This window comes from Urocampus carinirostris, chromosome 10, assembly GCF_059441175.1.
Source record: "Urocampus carinirostris isolate Australia breed hairy pipefish chromosome 10, RoL_Ucar_1.0, whole genome shotgun sequence".
Lineage (NCBI taxonomy): Eukaryota > Metazoa > Chordata > Actinopteri > Syngnathiformes > Syngnathidae > Urocampus > Urocampus carinirostris.
Genome location: NC_142358.1, coordinates 14,923,809 through 14,943,539, shown reverse-complemented (window position 1 = coordinate 14,943,539; position 19,731 = coordinate 14,923,809). Strand labels below are relative to the sequence as shown.

At 38.0% G+C, this 19,731-nt stretch overlaps 1 protein-coding gene across 4 annotated transcripts in view; it reads left to right on the top strand.

Moving 5' to 3' along the window:
• The window catches only part of grik4 (glutamate receptor, ionotropic, kainate 4), a 546,157-nt gene that overhangs the window by 470,031 nt on the left and 56,395 nt on the right, over positions 1-19,731 (top strand). For all 4 annotated transcript variants that reach the window (XM_088346500.1, XM_088346499.1, XM_088346496.1 and 1 more), the window contains exon 12: positions 10,025-10,132. In XM_088346500.1, the coding sequence (XP_088202626.1) occupies positions 10,025-10,132 (108 nt within the window). The remainder of the gene's footprint in view (positions 1-10,024; positions 10,133-19,731) is intronic.

Sequence of the window (19,731 nt, the reverse complement as noted above, 5' to 3'; positions counted from 1 at the left end):
AACTGTATTCAATGTATTTTGCAGATGAATATTTATAACTTTTCAGAGATTGTCTATCTTTCAGGATTTTGGAATTTATATGACAACTTAAGAGAATCAGGAGTACTCAACAATCAGTTTACACTATAATACATGATTTGCATGTATTAAGTAGCGGAGTAATGTGGTAACGCACCACGTAGTAACATCAGTAGTTTTATTAGAACGTGTTACGGGACTCATTACAGAGAACAAAAATATATTCCAGGAACACGTTCCTTTGTACCGTATTAGTTCCATATCTGCTAAATGACGATGTATACTTGCAGACAATAGACTAGGATTAGAAGTCCGATTTTTAGAGTAGAGACAAATGAAGCAATGCCATCGCAAAAATAGACGTTGGTTCCGCATTTAACTTTACCCATTAAATAAAAGATAATTTCATGCATGTCACATATTTTCAACAAGGTGCCATGGTTCTTCCTCCAAAAGTGAGCAAAATTTCTGCTTTCCAAGATGTGCTCTTATGTGACTTGCCAAAAGTATCAACTTACACAACATGATGAATAAGACTGTGGCATACACGATGGCTAGCATAACCAGAATTCATTGCGTTGGAAATTCTTCCTACATTCGACAATACAAACCTAATTTCTGTCATTATGGAAAACTGCCTGACTAACAATTATGTGCAAACAAGAATGTCAATCATCAATAAAATTGACTCATTTATAAAACAACAAAACAAGACAAGTTTTTTTAATCTCTTGAAGGAACACAAAATTAAACCTGTGACTGTGTCTTTTTGCAAATCTGTTTCCATACTTATTGTTGTACCTGTTGCTCTGATACCTTTAATTTATTTCATTTTGTTTCATTGAATAAACACAAAAGAATCATCTGGAGGTACATTTTATAAAAAAATATAAATAAAGATTAAAATATTAATATTTTGTACATCAGCTTGAGTAATGCCTGATTCCATTTATTGTTTTTAATGTTTTGTATTGTTTCATTCATGTATCTGTTTAAAAAACAAATCGTAGATTTGTTCTTTTGCTTTGCAGAATATATTCAATTCCTTTACATTTTTGTCATCCAATTGATTACAGCAATTTAACTCTCATATATAGGTAGAGCACACACAAAAATATATTTTCCCGTAAACGTAATAAAAAACCCTGGTATAATGAGAAGGATAATACAGGAGGCCTGGCGTTGATGAAAGTGCCTGATGTATTTTACATGGCAAAAAATACAACACAGCAGATGAGCTAGGAAGACAAAGGTCCAATCATGCTTCTTAAAAGAAACTAATAGCAGGGAATTACTCAAAGCACAGAATATTTTTGTACTTTAAAGTTATTTTCCTTCCCCAAATTATCATCAAATTCTTTTTTCCTGTTCCCCAACTCTAGCGCACACACAAACGAGCCACTTTTCAGCACCGTGCCACCCGAGTGCTCGAGCTCAGCCTATACGACATTATACTTTCTAACGTTTTGGTGATGGATGCGTCCGTCATCCTCCGGCAGTCCGAGGTGGCGTTTCTCTGACAGCAGAATCAGCCGATTCTGACGCTCGAATGAGCCGCCACCCTAATCTCTGGCTAATTCCACATCATAGAAGAAGGCGTCACATCCCCTGTTAGGCAGTCTCATCCCACTTGTTGACATCATTGGAGCGGTCCGGCTGTTCATTTCACACTCGCATAACCTCTCAGTTAGTCTGTCTTTCTTGAGTCTCTCGGGTGCTGCTTATACTTCCGCATTGAGTTTCTTTTCCATTTGCTGACAAATTTCTACAACAGTCTTCTTGCTTCTCTAGTATTAGAGTACTGTATATTCCAGGCTATAAGGTGCACCGGATTATAAGGAGCAATTTTGAATTTCAGGCAAATATATGTGTTTTTTGGGCACCTTATAGTCTGGTGAATAGGGCTCTTCATTATAACTATTTTGTGGGAAAGCGTCACTGAATACATTTCCTTTTTTTTGTACCCTGATTGCGAAACGCTGTAACATGTATTCTGTTACTCCCCAAGCCTACCAATATCCACAGTGCCAGGAGTCTGAACACGGTAGTGCGACTAAGGCGATAATAGCGAGCGGTTTCATGGTGACTTGGTACAGGAACAGGAGGAAGGTGCGGTGCAGTGAGCAGGAAGAGGGTAGGAAATGGCCCTTAGGTGGCCGCGCCGTCAACTCTCTTTGGGTCGGTCGGGTGGGAAGCGGAGTGGGGCCGCCGGTGAGTCAATGCGACTCGCAGGAAGGAAAAATGCCAGCGTCAGCTTGGGATAAGCAGGAACGTTCGCTCAGGAGCAAATATATACCAGAGAAAATGGTGTCATATGTTCTTTGTACAATTTCACAGTGATTTACTTTCACGTGGAGGTTGGATGCACTGGGAGCTACTTGTTTGAAGTGACTTCTGATCTACCAGCAACTGTCGTCAAAAAGCCAAACGCACCATATCAGTAACCACAAAATGAAATAAATCTGGAGCTTCATGCATTAAAATATTCAAATGAAAACTGACTTGGGAATTTTCTTTCCCACCGGTATGGTGTATATATCAAGCATCTTTTGAGTGTGTGTTATAGAAAATAGAATCCTACCTCATTTGTATTACTATTAAATCATCTCAACAATATGCATCCTTGTGCTGCTCCCTCTGCCCAAATTGTAACGTTGTTAGCATGATTGCTTTTTTGGATTATTTTCCCTTAGCCAATCATAGTTTGTGAAACCAGTGACATTTCCCAGGGGGCTCAGATGCCAACTCTGGTTAAGGTTAGTTAAACCAATAACTTACTTGAAGACTGATGTTAGGGTACATGGCCTTCAGGATTTTTATAAAGGCTTCCAGGTGTTTTTACCAGCTTAGCAACAACTAATAGCTCAAATGTAATTGTTTGAATGATTCAATATGAAAACAAACATCTGGTAGCAGCACAGCAATGAAACGAACCTGACAGACAATTTGGAATGATTTAAGAAGTATTAATGGACAAAATGTAATTCACATGATATCACATGATATTTTTAGGCCAGCAGAGAAGACCTTGCAGACCCTCACGGTCCATCCCTGAAATAACCTGCTTTATTATCCTACAAACCCTATCCATCTAATCAGGATCCTATGGCTTGTGAGCCATATATAGCACTTTTCATGAGTACATAAAATATCTATTTCATGCATGGCTGGCATTGCTCTAGTAATTATGCTAGTTTGGTCCAGTATATACAGAGCATACTTTCCACTACAGATTAGAGTTACGGTCTCAGAAAGCCAGTCCCCCGTTTGGCTGTACGTCGCTAAGGAATCCTTTTTATAGAAGCTCATTAAACAATATAGGTTCACTGTTAAAACACTTAAGAATAAAAACCCAAAGAAAAACTGACAGAAATACGTCAGCATCCTCGTTTGTAGTATTTTGTGACATTTTTATGAAATAATTCGATTTTTTAAAACAATTGATGGCCAAAATGAATGTCAACTAGTAAAGGGAGACAGGTTTTCAGTGGTATATTTGTTGATAAGGGACACAGGCTCTGACATTATTCTTGTTTCATAAATGTTATCAAATCGTCTAAAGTCACACAGTGAAATAAAGGCGTGCACAAATTAGATTTTGTCTGGAGAGCGGGTTTGGCGGTTTTGTTGAAGTTTGTCTTAAAATATATGGTATGGCTCTCTTTCCAACAAACAAAAATTTAAATATTTTGCTAATTTGCCTCTTTGGGTCAAAAAGGTCCCTGACCCCTGATGTAATATGTTTGTCAACATGTTTTTCGGTGTAATTATTTTTAGGCTTTTCCTAACACAAAATGGTCAGATTATTGACTGACAAAGAGTCTTAGTTAATTTCCATCCCAATATGTATTTCAAATTCTCTTTGTGACATTCATTTTTATCATGTTGTCTTTTAGTTCTATATTGTGTGTTCGTTTTGGTGTGCCATGTTTAATCTAGTTGTAATCAATGCTCACTACGTTCTTATGAATGACAGTAAAGACAATGCAAATCGTAACACTAATTCTAAAGTTCTTTGTGTAGCTTGTCATTAATGCAAATTATTACTTGTCGAGCAGGCAGCCCTGTTCAAAGGTTTATCCTGTGCTAAGTAGACTAAATTCGAATATATTCACAAAGTTTCTGTTTTCGTATCAAAACTGAAAGATGATTAAACCATATTGCCATTTTAAAACGGATCTGATCAACATGAATGGAGCAAAATTTCACGAGTATCAACTCTTTAAATGCTGAGCGGGCTCAATCTTGTCTGTTATTGTAGTTTGATCCATTTTTCTCTCTGGTCTGACTCCAAAAACAGGCATATTTCAAATGCATGATTTTCAGGGGCTCATTTGAATTCCGCCAAGTGACACTTTGAATACCAAAATGAATCAGAATCGAATAAGAAGCAATCATTTGTGCTTTCTGTACAACTTTCTTAGCGGAAGCGAGGCTGATACTGTGATCAGTATTTCTAAACCGGAAATTTTCTGGATGTGTTGGATCACTGACTTTGAACACGGATGATTAGAAAAGTTACCGTAAACTGGCGCCGTAATGTATTTCAATGAGAAGCCTATTTTGTCGCCGAGCTCTCTTGCTCTATGAATATTTATGATGGTACGTTTATTTGCTTTTTGGTCACATCCTGCCCTGGTGCAGGCAGTTCCTTTGAAAATCCAAAACTTATTAAAATCGTACTCAAAATGCAAACAGTTTGTTTGAAATATAATTTTATGTTTGTAGTTCTTTTTTATGAGCAAAGTAATGCATTACTCATAAAACCTGAGTTGTGATTTCCTGGCCTTTATGGTTTAGCTTGCCTCTTGACCTATTCTAATGCTCAGTATTAATTAACATGCTTTAAGATTCAGGTGATAAAAAGATTATTTTTCACAATACCGGTTCCCCACCATGCTTTGCCACATCATTAAACCGGTGACGGCGCTAGACAGTCTTTTCCAGTACACAGCCAGCACCGAACACAAAGTAAAGGGTGTATCTTTATTTTTTGGGGGGGTCTACGACTCTCACACAGAATTAATGCAAGCACGAACCTTGTGTAACACGCTTATGACACTGGCACTGTGGAAAACATGCTTGAATCACCAAGGTTTGGAGAAAAAAGCCAAATGATAATCATTAGATATGATTCTAAACAGTATGAAGAGTTTAAATATTTTAAAAAAATGTTTCCAAAGAATTGATTTGACAATTGACAAATAGTGACGCCGCTATGGCACAATAATGCACTGAATTCAGTATTACAAATACATCCACTAGAATATAAAACAGGCACCTGAAGAAGAAAGGTATTTTCTTCTTCTGCATGTTTGTTTTATTATCCGGCTGTCAAGAACCCACTTGGGGTGGAGCTGAAGTACAGTTAAGAAATATAGATGAGTACAGTAAATGATGGTCTTTTATTGGGGCAGGGTTTGGTACAGAAAAAGTCAGGTAGCAAGGCACCAGTATCTACACTATACCACCATAGGCAACAATCGTGACAAAATTGAACCCAGATGTGAGTGGCCAAATAAGGTAAGTTTGAAAGAAAAATAATAGAAAGAGAGAAAGATAGAGTAACTGACTGAAACAAAAAAGAGAGGTTATAAATAAAGAAAGTATACAATTAGGGCATTTCAGTATTGCAACACACCCGTGGGTTTGGTATACTGTACATGAAAACAGTAAAGGGGAAGAGAATATTGAAAAATCCATGATACGTTTCTGTAACTGTTGTCATTTTCCTGTTATTATAATATACAGACCTTGACAATCCCTAATGGGAAAATAAATCCTCAAACTCGATCAATCTTTCAACCCTTACGGAGAAATGGATTGCACAGATGCAGGGTTGCGTTGTAATATTTCACAGTAAAAAAATGGCGGCGGGGTCACCCTGACATTAACAATGACGCAGATAAGCATCTTTAAAGTAAGTGGTTTCCCAATTTCGTATTTATCTGCATAGGGGGTGGAAACCGTCACCCAGTGGAAAAGTCCTTAAACATTGTTTGAGGCTTTATCAAAATGACGCTTCATTGAAATGCATGTACATTCAAAATCATGAAACCACCAAACGAGAATTTGTATGAAGTTTCATTATTTTCTCTACGCTTTCTTTCTTAAACATTTTAATATGTGTTATTTAATGAAGTATTAGGTGTGTCAGAAAAATTCCAAAGCAGAACATTGCTGTTTAAACTGCATTTGGAGTTGCTCCACTAAAAGGACTATGGGATGAAAATCAACAATACCAAGCTAGCAACTCTGAAAAGCATAGAAAGAATATAGGATCGAACAAATACGCTGATAACGAGTGTTTGTAGTATTTGCATTGTACAGTATTCCCTTGCCATTTTGTGGTTCTACTTTCATGTCCTTGGTGCATCACACATATTTTTCTATGAATTTGTTCAATCGACAAATATCTACATTACTTTACAGGCACATTTACATGCAAACCAATTAAAGAACTGCATTCCAGTTCCTTGGCGCAATCCCAACGAACAGTTAATGTGTCTAGTGACAAATGAGTAAGCCTATGTACAGTACATGCCATATGCTCTATTACGGACAACATGAGGTAGTCATAAACAGAACTCGAGTAAAATATTAAATTGAAATCCCGTTGGGTGGTGTATCAGTGAAGGCACTTACTCGTGTTGCAATAAGTCAAAACAAGAAATTAATTTTAGGGAATAAGATTGAGTGCAAAGCCTTGGTATCTCACTTGGTAGAGCATCAGACTTTTGATCTGAGGGTCCAGGATTCAAGTCTCTGTTCAGGTATTCTTATTATTAGAAACACAAGTGGTCTCGAGCAGAACTCTATTAAAGTCTTTCAGCAATCCATTCACCAAGTGTATCGGTAAAGGCAGTCGCTACGTATATCTTATTTCAGCACTAAGGCAAGCGGTCCTGGGCAGAAAGAAGTCAAATCCTTCATTGTCCATTAAGTAAGTACATTTGAGTGTTTTACCCTTGCTTAATACCAAAGGGAAAAAATGGACAAAGAGAAAAAAAAATGGGACAGAGAAAATATACAGCCTGGGCAGCTCAGTTTGAGCATCAGTCTTTTAACATGAGAGTCCAGGGTTCAAGTCCTTGATCATGTGTTCACATTTTTCAAAAATACAGCGACAAGCGGCCCTGAGCAAAACTGAACTCAAATCTTTCATTGAGGTCCATCAATGAAGTCTATCAATAAAGCTAAGCTTGGCATCAGGGCACAATATGAAAAGTAATTTCATAGAGCTTGTGTAGCTCACTGGGTAGCACATCTGCTTTTCAAACAGAGGGTACAGGGTTCAAGGCCCCATTTGTTTTTTCCTGATATTGTAGATGAACTATAATGTTAGAAATCCATTTTTTCCAAACCTTTTAAAACCATTGTAAAGGCACTTAGCATTTAGCAACGAGGTTAAATTAAAAAGTAATGAATTTGAAGCAGTGTGGCTGGTTGCAGAGCATGTTTAGCTTAGGTGGTTGGAATCAGACTGCAATTTGAGGGTCCAGGTTTCAAGTCTCTCTTCAGGCATTCTGAAAATAAGAATCATTAAGTGGTCCGAAGCAGAACTTTAGTAAAATTGTTCAGAGATTTATTCACCAAGTGTGTTTGTAAAGGCAATATAAAGATCTTAGTTCAGCACGAAGGCAAGCATTGCTGAGCATAACTCGATCAAATATTTTAGTGTGGTCCATTCATTAAGTGTGTTCGTAAAGGAACTAGTTAAGTTTTTAGTTCAGCACCAAGGCAAGCGGTCCTGAGCAGAGGACACATTTTTTAATTAGGTCCAATAAAGTGCATTGGTAAAGGAACTTACATTTTGCACCAAAACATTTTTCTGGGTTGAGGGATGGATTGCAGTGCCTGGAAAACTCAGTTGGTCAACAGTCTTTTAGTCCGTTTTCGGATGTTTTTAAAAGAAACAGCGGCCCTGAGCAGAACTAAAGTCAAACATTTTCATTGAGGTAACTTCACAATTTGCATAAGTAAAGGCACTAGCCAGATCTTAGTTCAGCACCAAGGCTAGTGGTCCTCAGTGACACTGAAAAACAAATCTTTGGTTTAGCCCTATCAATGAAGTGCATCGGTATATGCTTTTACCGGTTAGCATTAGGCCAATTTAGACAATACATTTTGGGGGCAAAAGGGTGAACTACAAAGACTGGATAGCTCAGTTGTTAAAGCATCAGACTTTTAATATGAGGCCCCAGCGTTTAAGTCCCTGTTCAGGCAGTTCTTTTATTAAAAACAGCCAAAAGCACTCATGAGAAAAACTCAAGTGGGATTTCACATTGCTGTCTATTCACCAAGTGCATCAGTAAAGGCTTTAGCTAGACCCTGTTTGGGCAATCCTATTATTAAAAACAACACCAAGCGGTCTTGAACGAACTCGGCGGCAGTAGCTCAGGAGGTAGCGGGGCGGCAGTAGCTCAGGAGGAAGAGCACTCGTCTTGAGATTAAGGGATCCCAGTTTGAATCTCGGCTTGTCCGTGTTACATGTCAAAGTGTCCATGGGTAAGACACTGAACCCCCAATACCCTCAATAAGCAGGTTAGCGCCTTACATGGCTGCACAGATCACGGACGCTTTTGGGAAATGTGAAGCACAATGTAAAGCGCTCTGGGAACTCATTGACTTGAAAAGTGCTATATAAATGCAGATCATTTCATTTCATTTCAAGAAAATATATCATTGAGGTCCATTAATTAAATACATTACCTTTAGCTCCAAGGCAAAAAATGGCGGGGGCTAGGAAATGATTGCAGAGTTTGTGTAGCTCAGATGGTAGATCATCAGGCTTTTAATCTGTCTTCCCAGGTGATCTTGTTGTTGAAAACAGCAAAAAGTGTTCATGAGAAGAACTCAAGTGATAACATTTGGTATTTATCACCAAGACAAAAAAAAAATTAAAAATTGGGGTCACGGAAATGATTAAAGAGATTGTGTAGGTCAGTTGCTAGAACATCAGACTTTAAATCTGAGGATCCAGGGTTCAGGTCCCTGGTCAAGTAAATTCATCAATAATAATATGAAGATGTAATGGGCACTACTCAATTCAAACCTTTCAATAATCAATTTACCAAGTAAAGGCACTAGTATGATCAAGTCGAGCAGTCATGGGAAGAACTCAAGTCAAACATCTCTTTCAGCTCCATTAACGGAGAGCATCAGTAAATGCACTTACTTTCAGGACCAAGACAAAAAGATAATAACAATTTTGGGGCAGAGAGATCTATAGCAGAACCTGGGTATCTCTGTCGGTAGAGCTGTAGACATTTAATCTGAGGGTCCAAGGTTCAAGTCACTATTCTGGTGATTTCATGAGAAGAACTCAAGTCTAATCTTTCATTGCAGTCCATTCACTAAGTGTATCTGTAAAATTTTAGGACAAAGAAGCTGATCACAGACTCTGATTAGCTCAATTGGTGGCGCGTCAGGTTTTTAATCTAAGAGTCCAGTGTTTTGTCCTGTCTCCAGGACCTTTGTGTGCGACAGGAATACAAACAAAAGGCCATAGGAACATTGTGGATTCTTGAAAAAATTGACAAAGAAAAATGTGGTGCATTCAATCCAAACTCAAAGTTAGAATTGTTTTGAACTGGCAGTGTAATCCATGGTGTTTTGGATTAAGAAAATGTTCTTTGTAATGGAAAGCAGTGAATCCACAACAGTAAAAATGCGGCCGCGCCTTTCTGCCAGAGGAAATTCTGGTAATTGGTTTAATGAATGTGAGGTGCCGCCACTGTTGAAAACACGCCTTGCATTTATTTGTTCCACGAGCAATCAAATGTGTGTCGGGTTTTTCTTCTTTTTTGCCCCACGCAAACACACCAATTTCCGTAATTGCTTTTGGCTTCGCAATTCAGCCACGTCTGTCATCGTTTGTGCGTCCTTTGTCATCATGTGAAGGTCATGGGAGTGCCGTGGTCGAAAAAACCCAGGCAAATGATTCAATCGGCCTTTGCAGCCATAGGACGTAATGACTGATCGCATGTTTATTGTGTGTCCGCAGATTGGGTTGTGGCACTCCGAAGATGGACTGTCTATGGAGAAGAAGCTCCCATCGGTCAATGTGACCGACACCCTCTTCAACACGACTCTCACCATCACCACCATACTTGTAAGTGCCGTAGAGCAAACATCACGTTAATGGCAGGCGCTTGGCATGATAAAATTAGGTGGCTAGCGGGTAGAAAACGGTTGTTTTTAATCAATAAAATCTTCACTACTTGGCATGACAGGAAAGATGGATTTGCCCAAAGTTGAATTAAGTTCCTTTTTTCTAAACTAATCTTAACTCCTTAATTCTAGTCCTAAACGTACCCAAAGTAAATGCTGTTCTTGAACCATTTAGAGAATATGGATGGTTTTTGTCTCTTTTGAAAGGTAAAACACAAAAAAAAATGCCTAAATTGAAATAATTGCTGTAAGTGCTAAAAATATTGAGTAATCTGAGTTGAAACACACAGAGATAAAAGGTTTTATTCTCGCCGGAAATTTTTTTTTGCAATAAAATGCTTGCAGATGAGTGAAGCAAGGGCATCTTAACTGGAAAACAGGTGAGACAATAGCTTGAAGCCTTAACCTAAAACTTTGACAAATTTGGTCACAACCTAAAAAAAATAATAATTTTATTTCACACATTTTTCAAATGGTAGGTCTAGTCTGTTTATTTATAAAGGGGAGTTATGGACCCAAATAGACAGGTTACAACAAGGATCGTCAAATGATGTAGGAATGATTTTAGGCGGATTCTTTTCATATGTCGGCACTATCGTGTGTTTTGGATTAAGTATTTTACACGTTAGATTCACTGGACTTTCGTGAATGTAACCACACAATATTTGCGAGGAACCACGTCATGAGCAGAATTTCCCAGCACTTTTGGGTGAGTTAATGAATGTGAGGTGCCACCGGCTTCATAGTTTTCAGGGATCTTGTTTCAGACTGATCATGATGTTTCTGTGATGAGTACATTTTGAAATGGTCATCATATCTTGAATCCCAAGAGTTTAATATTTCCAATTATATCGGCATGACGTATCTCAGTGACTGGTGAAATTGTGAAGACACGACTTTGTTTATCAACAGTCCAACAGCCTGCTGTCGAAATGTTAAGGGGTTAAAGAATCTACTTCCATTTCAGACAATAAATGTATTTATCGAAAATATACCATAATGTACTCTCTTATTCCAGTGATTTCTCAGTTTTAGTCTTACCAAATGATGCAAAAGCATGTTGGGACTGATTTTCATCACCCCAAACAAGCATGCAACACTGTAATTTATGTATACATATATATTGCTTATGTATAGAAAAAGTATATTATTTATATTATATTTTCATATTATTTCTTAGGAAATATGTTGCTGCTAATTTCATTGTACTTAATTCAGTTGCACCTATTTGCATTTAATACTTAAGCTAGTCACTTGTAAATATTTGCAGATTAATTCAAGCATTATTTTTTCATTTATTATTTTTCTCTGTTGTGTGTTTATCCTAGGGTGCCACGTCTATTCTCATAGTAAACAATGCTTACTAATGTTAATAGTGACAATATAAATAATTTTATTACTTTCTATTATCCAACTTTATTTGGTTTAATCTTATGCCTGTTTTGACCATGACCTATGTGGATGGCATGCTAAGGGCTAAGTATTTAGCTAACTATTTTATTGTGAGCTACCAACATATAAACAGACCTCTATTTATTTTCACTTATTTTAACGGCTGTATTCAAAACACTTGACTGAGTTTTCTTTAGATAACCTACTCCAGGCATGTCCAAGTCTGGCCCCGGGGCAAGTTATGGCCGGTGCTCAAATTTATGCGGGCTCGTGACCTTCGTCATAAGATTAATAATATGTTGTCAGACAGTAATGTTGACCGCGTTTGATCAAAATTGTACGGAAAAAAGAAATTCACCATTTACCCAAGTGATGGCAGTAGCCCTTTGGCAGCTTTGCCCTTGGCTTTCTGTGAGAATTTTATTCCACTCCATTTCCAACATGGTGACTGTAAATAGAAAAGGGGAAAATTGACTGTTACAACCACAGCTTCCAAGACAAGTGGAAATTGGAGAATTATTTCACCAAAGTTCGAAACAACTGCGTTTTGCTTATTTGCAAGGAGACTGTGGCTGTTTTCAAAGAATATGACATCAGGGGGCACTATCAAACAAAACATGCTGACTACAAAAAGCTAACTGCAAACGAACACTGTGAAAAGGTGAAGTAACTTGAAGCTGTTTTAAAAGCACAGCAGCACTTTTTCACAAGTCAAATGAATATGCTACAAAGACGGGCTACAAGGCCACGACACCGATGGCCAAGCACTGCAAACCTTTCACAGAGGGTGATTTTATTGAAGATTAAAAGAATGCCTGGCTGACAAACAGTTTCAGTTTACCAAATCTGGCCACCTTTCTGAAAAGTTTTTGACACCCTCTGACTTGCCCTATAAATAGTATAAATTATTCATTCTCATGTCTTTGTTTTATTCTTTGTTCAGAAAAAGAGGTTAAGAGACCAACTTTCTTTTTGTGTGTTACTATTTCAAAGAAATGTACTGTTTAAAGAAATTTGTGAGACTGGTACTCTTTGTGTTTTAAAGAGATTTTTTCTTTCTTATTACTGTTTTCAAATACAGTTATGAAAGTAATACAGTTGTGTAATGCTATCTAACAATAAAAAGACAATATAAACGGTATTTAATTTTAATTTTAATTTTTTTATTTTTTAAAACCAGGGATTTTTAAATAAATACATGGATTACCCTGTTGATAAATGTCCACATTTAGGGACTAAAATAATCTTATCAAATAACTCTTTTGAATCTAAATAGAATTATTTTAAGGAAACAAAATTAATAACCTATTATTGTTATAATAAATTAATACCCTAAATAATACCCTATTCATATTGGTGAAAAATCCAGCCCGGCCCGTGGCAATGAAAGCCCTATTCAGCCAGAACCCGACCTATTAACTTGATTTGAGGGACCGGAGTAACCCGAAGTAAACCCGAATCTGCACTTTGGCACAGTGCGAACAGCGGCTGAGGTACGCATAACTTCAAAGTGCAGCGCCAAGGTGCAGATTCAGGTTTACTTCGGGCTCGGTCCCTCAAATCAAGTGTGCATTTGGGCGCTGAAGTAGGTGCGGCGTTGAAGTGAATGAAATGTGTTACTTATGTAAAAGTACGGTTATTTCAGAATAGTGTTACTCAAGTAGAAGTGAAAAATAATCATCCAAATAAGTACTTGAGTTAAAGTGCGGCTTACAGAGTGCATGCTGTGCAGATCCGCCTCCTCGAAAAAATTGAAAAAAAAAACTGCGATTTAATGATTGACATTTCATGCCCAAACCCGGCCTGACATTCAAGACTAAGTTCTTACCTCTAATGCTAATTGAACTGTTGTTGTTTTATTCATGAATTTATGAACTCTACTTGAATTCATATATATATTTAGATATGAATTATATTAATAATATTCAGAACACAATGTGTAGATTCAGTGATGTTGAATATGAAAATCCAAAACTGTTGAATTAAGATAAGAAAGAACTTCAACGATAAATGAATACAACCAATAAACATATTTTTATTTCTAAGATGACAGGTGAGGCACAGCTTCACCTGCTCCCCTGACTACACTCTGCTGCTGGATTGAGCCTTTCTCATTGATAATAATGATGCCAGTTCAGCGGCAACTTTTAAGCCTTACTACTTTGTAATATCAATTTAGACATTTTTTTCCAAAATACATGTGCTATATTTAAAGATAATTGCTGAGAATATTCAAACACTTGTACAAAATTTTCTCAATTGCCCCCGTAGGGAGGATTCTTAGATGAAGACGTGCGAGTTTTAGAACAAATGGGATTGCCTTTTCACAACAGGAAGTAGGTGTGAACGTATAAATTGGGCTAGCTCGGCGTCTCGATTTCATTTTAGAGATAAAGAGTCTCTTGACCGAACTTGGGAATCCACTGCCAGGCAATTTTCAGGGTCTATCACAGCTCATTCATCACGATATGATTGCCGTGTTGCGCTTATCTTGCTCTGCAGCAGCAGCCAACAAATTTCTTACCTGCGAGACTGTTTGTACGTTCTCGAATTAGCACTTCAACTCATAATAGTCGAGAATTCTTGCCACTTTACCGCAGCCAAAGATAGTAGCGATGGCGTTATTACTTGATTGCTGTCACAGTCACAGAATTGACGACGTTTCCCAGCAGACCCTCTGGGCATGTTTTTGTGATCATTGATCTCATTTTTACACTAAAGTCATTTCAAAGCGTTTATTACCTAAGTAAGCTCAGCCATGTGATGGAAAAAGCCAATTATTTGCTTCCTCAGATAAAATTTTCTTTATATGTTGTTTGTATTGCTCTTTATCTCGATTTTGAAATGCAGTCGCTTGTCATGTCATAAAAAGGAGAATTTATTTCCCTTCCGATATCTTTGGTTTTAGCGGCTCCAGTCGGGTCTGTATTGAAATCCGATATGTCGCGCACGCTATTGCTTTTGGGTATTTCTGCCAAATGGACAAGTACAGTTGTTCCCTGTGACAGAAGCAACCTAGACTGTGTTCTTTCTCGTGATACTGGATAACCTACTTATTTATGGACATAATAACAAAATATTGAATCCGTATGGAGGAAAATTTGTGTGAAAAGTAGTATTCTAATCCATCTCATTAGAAACATGTTTTGTGACACATTAAAACAAATTTTCCAGAAAGAATTTAGGGACACCCAATGACTGCAGATATGCGAAAGTCACGACTTTGAGTTATAGAAAGCCGCCTTGGCCCGACCCATGCACAATGAGTACAATATAAACTCGCATATAAGTCCACATCGCACATAAGATGACCCCCTAAAGCAGCTTTAAAATAGCCCCATGGCTGAGGAAAAAAATTGTACTGACAACAGGTCAGCAGGAAACCACTGAACCCTTCATATTTTGCTTGTGCAACCTTAAGAGCTGGCAAACAAACACTTAAACCTCTGTTTTCACGTTTTGCCTTAGGTACAATTTTTCAACTACATCAAATGTTCTCGCTGCTTCCAGGTTAATGGTTGCTTTCGTGGCCTAGCTTGATATCAGCAGTATGGTCCAGACATGTTCCTTTTTCCCCAGGCATGGTATACTGCAAAAATAGTATAAAAATGCAAAGTTAATATAGATATGAAGAGTATTCAGCTTTTGGTCAGAATTCCATTTTGCAATGTCAGAAAATTATCAAACAACATCAAAACATGTGAAGTAAATACCTGTACTGTGTTTTAAGTCAATCGCATAGATATGTCATCTGACTGATACTCCTGGATTGTGAGTTTGGGAAGGGCGGGCTATGGCCTTATATGCGCATCAAAACTTGCCCTCACAACTCCACCACAGGGTGTCCGCCCCTCCAGGAGACAGGAAACCACAGGTGGTACACATCTCATCTCGCTGATTTTGGCCAGCCACAAAGTAGTAGGGATATCCTAACGGGAGAAAAATCTGGACCAAGGTCGGTCCTGGCCATGTCTCAGCTCAACAGGCAGCTGGCGAGCCTTGCCAGGTCAGCAGACAAGCTTGATCAAGCTAGCGGCCAAACCAGTGGGACAAAGCCAGCAACCTCAGTGAAGCCTCAAGCCACCAGCAGTCTACCTCTCCTTCAACACTCTGCATCCGGTGGTCCTCGTCCCAACCGGCTCTCAAGCCTACCAGGATTCCTCATTGCTCTACAGCCAAGGACATAAAGACTGGGCCGTCATCTTCATCGACACAGAACTTCGTAGAGCATCTCGTTGTTGCTAGGTATTGGTATTGGTGCGACGTAACAATAACGTAATCCGAATGGTGCCAGATTAAGTTCTCAGTTCTTAGCTTCTAGTTTCTGTTTTTGTTTTATTTTCTTATTATTGTTTTGTGTTCTATTCAAGCTTCTTCCATAGATGATTAGTAAAAGAAAAGTCCATGAATCCAAGAGTTTGTGTGTCTTGATTAGAGTATATTGAACTATCAAAAACGGTGAACAGAATTCACCTAAAGTGTCAGTAGCCACCCTTCAGAATAACTAAAGAAAGTTTTTCATCCGTTTTCCTTCTATAATGATCTAAAAACGTATGCGGTGCTCCCAAAAATAAGAAAAAACAATTATTTTTGTCTACGAATTTGCTGTGAGCGGTACAACTTGTTTCGCACTTGTGGGGAGATCAATTCAACAGAAGTGTCAGGAGATTAAATTTAAAATGAATTGTTTTGATGAGAAAGGGGGTGGCATTTAATATGTTTTCTTTTTCCCACCCTCTTTTTAGGCATTCTGTTATGCATGAAAGTGATATTTACATGTAAACCCAAAGAATTTAACCGCAATAGACTAGTCTTGAAAGGGTGCGTGACTTCTTCTGCTGGTAGCTAACCTAAACATGCGTTCCTCACGCCGTGGCATGCGTGGTCAGAGCTCTCGTCTTTATACCGCTCTATTTTTATCTTGTATAGTGTAAAGTTCTGCTCTTGGTCTGAAGTGGTACTTCAACAGCCATTTCACTAGGAACAGCACTCTGCACTGCCCAATTCATATCTTGGTAAAGTGTCTAAGAATCTATCTAATAAAGTTTGACTTTGGTCTGAAGTGGTATACAGTGAAAGTAAAAAGTGTTTGATGCCTTCCTCATTTTGTTGGTTTGCCTTCTAATGAAGACAAGATTGTGTATTCTAACGTGGAGAACCAAACCATCAAAGAGAAAACATCGAAAATAGCTTTATATGAAATTTTTATTTATTTATTTGTATATAATTGAGGGAAAAAAAATTGTAACCAGCTGGCCCAAAGGACTTGGCCAGGATTTAAACAAACACCATTGTGGTAATAAAGATACTAAACAATGACAGATCATTTCACACACTATGAAAGCTATTATTTCAACTCCAATTACTTCATTCCTTTAAGAAAAAGGATCTTAACCCAGACGAATTGGAAATCGACCAGCATCTCGAAACAAATTGTTTCGCCTCAGACGTTTAAAAGCTCTTCTAGATTTGACTTCAGAGAGTATTAGAATCAAACTGATTGTGTCTGAGGTCTTTAGAGGGGAAAAAAACATCCTGCGGATTAGGAGATCGGAACAGGAGGTTTTAAAAATAAAGGAGAGAAAAGAGGGATAACTGTTAGGCAAAGACATCAAGACATAAATGAAATGTTTTTTTCTTTTATTGATTCATTTTTCTGCCAGCTTTGATGTTGTGAATTTGTTGATCGGGATGTGGGTTTAAATTAATAGAAAAGCTTTATCGTTGCTCTTTATTTTCACAAGGCGTGAAATGCAAATCATGTTTTACCATGTAATTACATGTTGGGTAAGACAAACATATCTGAGCAGAGGCTGGAATTAATTGCAATTTGTGACAACTTGACACGCACGCGACAATACTTAATGTGATGCGGCATTGAAGTGTTTGCTTCTGTAGACTTTGTTAATCATCATCATTTGGAAACCCGCATTTTTTTTTGTGGTTCACTTCATAAGAAGACAGTGTAGAGACTGTCGTTTATACTGACTCAGACTTTATAATACATATCACTTCAGAGTGGTAACATTAAAAGGACAAAGCAGAAATGCGCCTCTGCATCTGAAAAAAAAAGTCTCGTGTAAGTTCAAAAACTTCACAAGGTTTTTTTAATCCAGTCGTTTTTCAAATTTCTCTCGTCCGCTTTTGTGTAAATTACATTTTGTTAAAATGTATATTATCATGAAACTGTAAATATATTTCGGACAACGTGGATAGGTAGCAGGAATACTGTATTTTATTGGTGGTGAGGTGGATTTTAAATATCAAAGCAGGTGGTTTCAGAGGTAGTACTTAAGTTTGGCTTCAATGACTACTTAAAATCTGAGTTTCATATTGATACTGTGATTGGCAAAAACAGATCGGTATCCCTTGCTACTTGGTGCTTTGTACTTTGTGGCATCAGAGCATTGAGGGGTGAAAAATATTCCACGATCCATTTTTCCCAATTGCATATTGCTGCAAGCAAGAATGAGTCGAGTTCACATTTGTTGCGCTTACTGTTTTTTTTTAGCCGTGCTATCCACCAAAAAGTGAACTGCACTCATGGGGCCGGGATCCATTATCTCCAACCGCATATTGGTGGAATCGGAGACTGGCAGAGCCCATTTTTGCCTGGCATGGCGGCTCTTTTTTTTTTTTTGCTGTGCTGTCCACCCAAAAAGTGAACTGTACTCATGCGGCCGCAATCCATAATCTCTCATCGCATATTGATGGAATCAGGGACCGGCAGAGTGCATTTTTCTCGGACACAGTGGCTTATTTGAAACGCAGTGACTTGACTTATTTTTTTGCAGTGCTGTGCATCAGCAATTTAACTGCAAACCATTTTCCCCAATCAAATATTGCCGGAGTTCAATTTTTATGGCCCGGTGACTCTTTTTTGCCATTACTGTATTTCCACCAACTAAAATGAACTATACTCGTGCAGCCATGATCTATTATTCCCGATCCCATTGTGCTGCAGTGACCGGTGGAAGCTTCTTTTGAAAGGAGGCTTGTCATTTTGGTCTGGCTAAAATGAAATGTTTTGGCCGCAATACTTTATCCCTGGTTGATTGCTGCCAAGAGCAGAAGCCAACTGCGCTGTTTTGGCCGTGATTCATTATCCCCAGTCAACCTTTGCCGAGACCAGTGGCCGAGTCAGCAAATTTATGTCATGTCTGTGAGTTCTTATTATTTTTTTTTTCTGGCTGAAATGAGCAATACCTTCACTATTGCTATGAGTGGGGTTCAGCACAGCTCAGGTTAAATATGAAGGGGGCTACTACACAGATTTCCGCGTATCACAGGGGATTCTGGTCCCCATCAAGCAAGATAAAAGAAAGATTACAGTCTTGAACATCCCTAACATTTAAGCTCCACTTGGATCTACCGAATGTACTGACATTGATTGCCGGTTCGAGTGGTAAAACTCCTGATTATATCTTAATCGATTTAATAAAACATGACACAGTAAAACGTCATTGCATTATGATTTTATCATACGGGCCAGCATTATTCAGTTTAATTCAGCAAAATTACGTCTTTAATTATTAGCCTTCTGCTCAAAACATTTCCATCGTAATTCAAGGTCGTTTTCACATTTTATTGTTAGATTAAATAGTGCACTTTAAATAATTTCTGGCTATGAATGCATTTCCACGAGTAGAAGTTATGCCACTATTATAGAAGGAGACTTTCTTGCCAAGTACGCTTATTATATAAGCTAGAGTAATGTGCCATTTCGTACATGCTAGCTGATGGTCATTAAACAAATAAATGGACCACGAGTGTGCTAATAAACAACATAACCGTATGTTCACGACCATAGGGCTCTTCGTTTTAAAAGCCAGTATCTGAAGCTGGTTCTATTTCTGTATTTAACACTACAAAAGGTGCACCGCACACTAGGGTGCTCTCTGCTGTGGCCACGTTACAACACAGACAAACATACAAGTGTACGTATTTTAAAATACGGCGGAAGCAAAACTAAGTATTGATTACAATGTAAAACACGCGGACAAAACAAAAAAATGGAGCTGGTGCAAATCAAAGTTTGTTATGCTCACATTTTTCTTTTAGCAGGGATATAAAATACAATTATCAAAATCCTCGTCCTGTTTCTGAAAAGAACAGCTACACTAAAATGTTCATTTTCTTTAGTCTCAG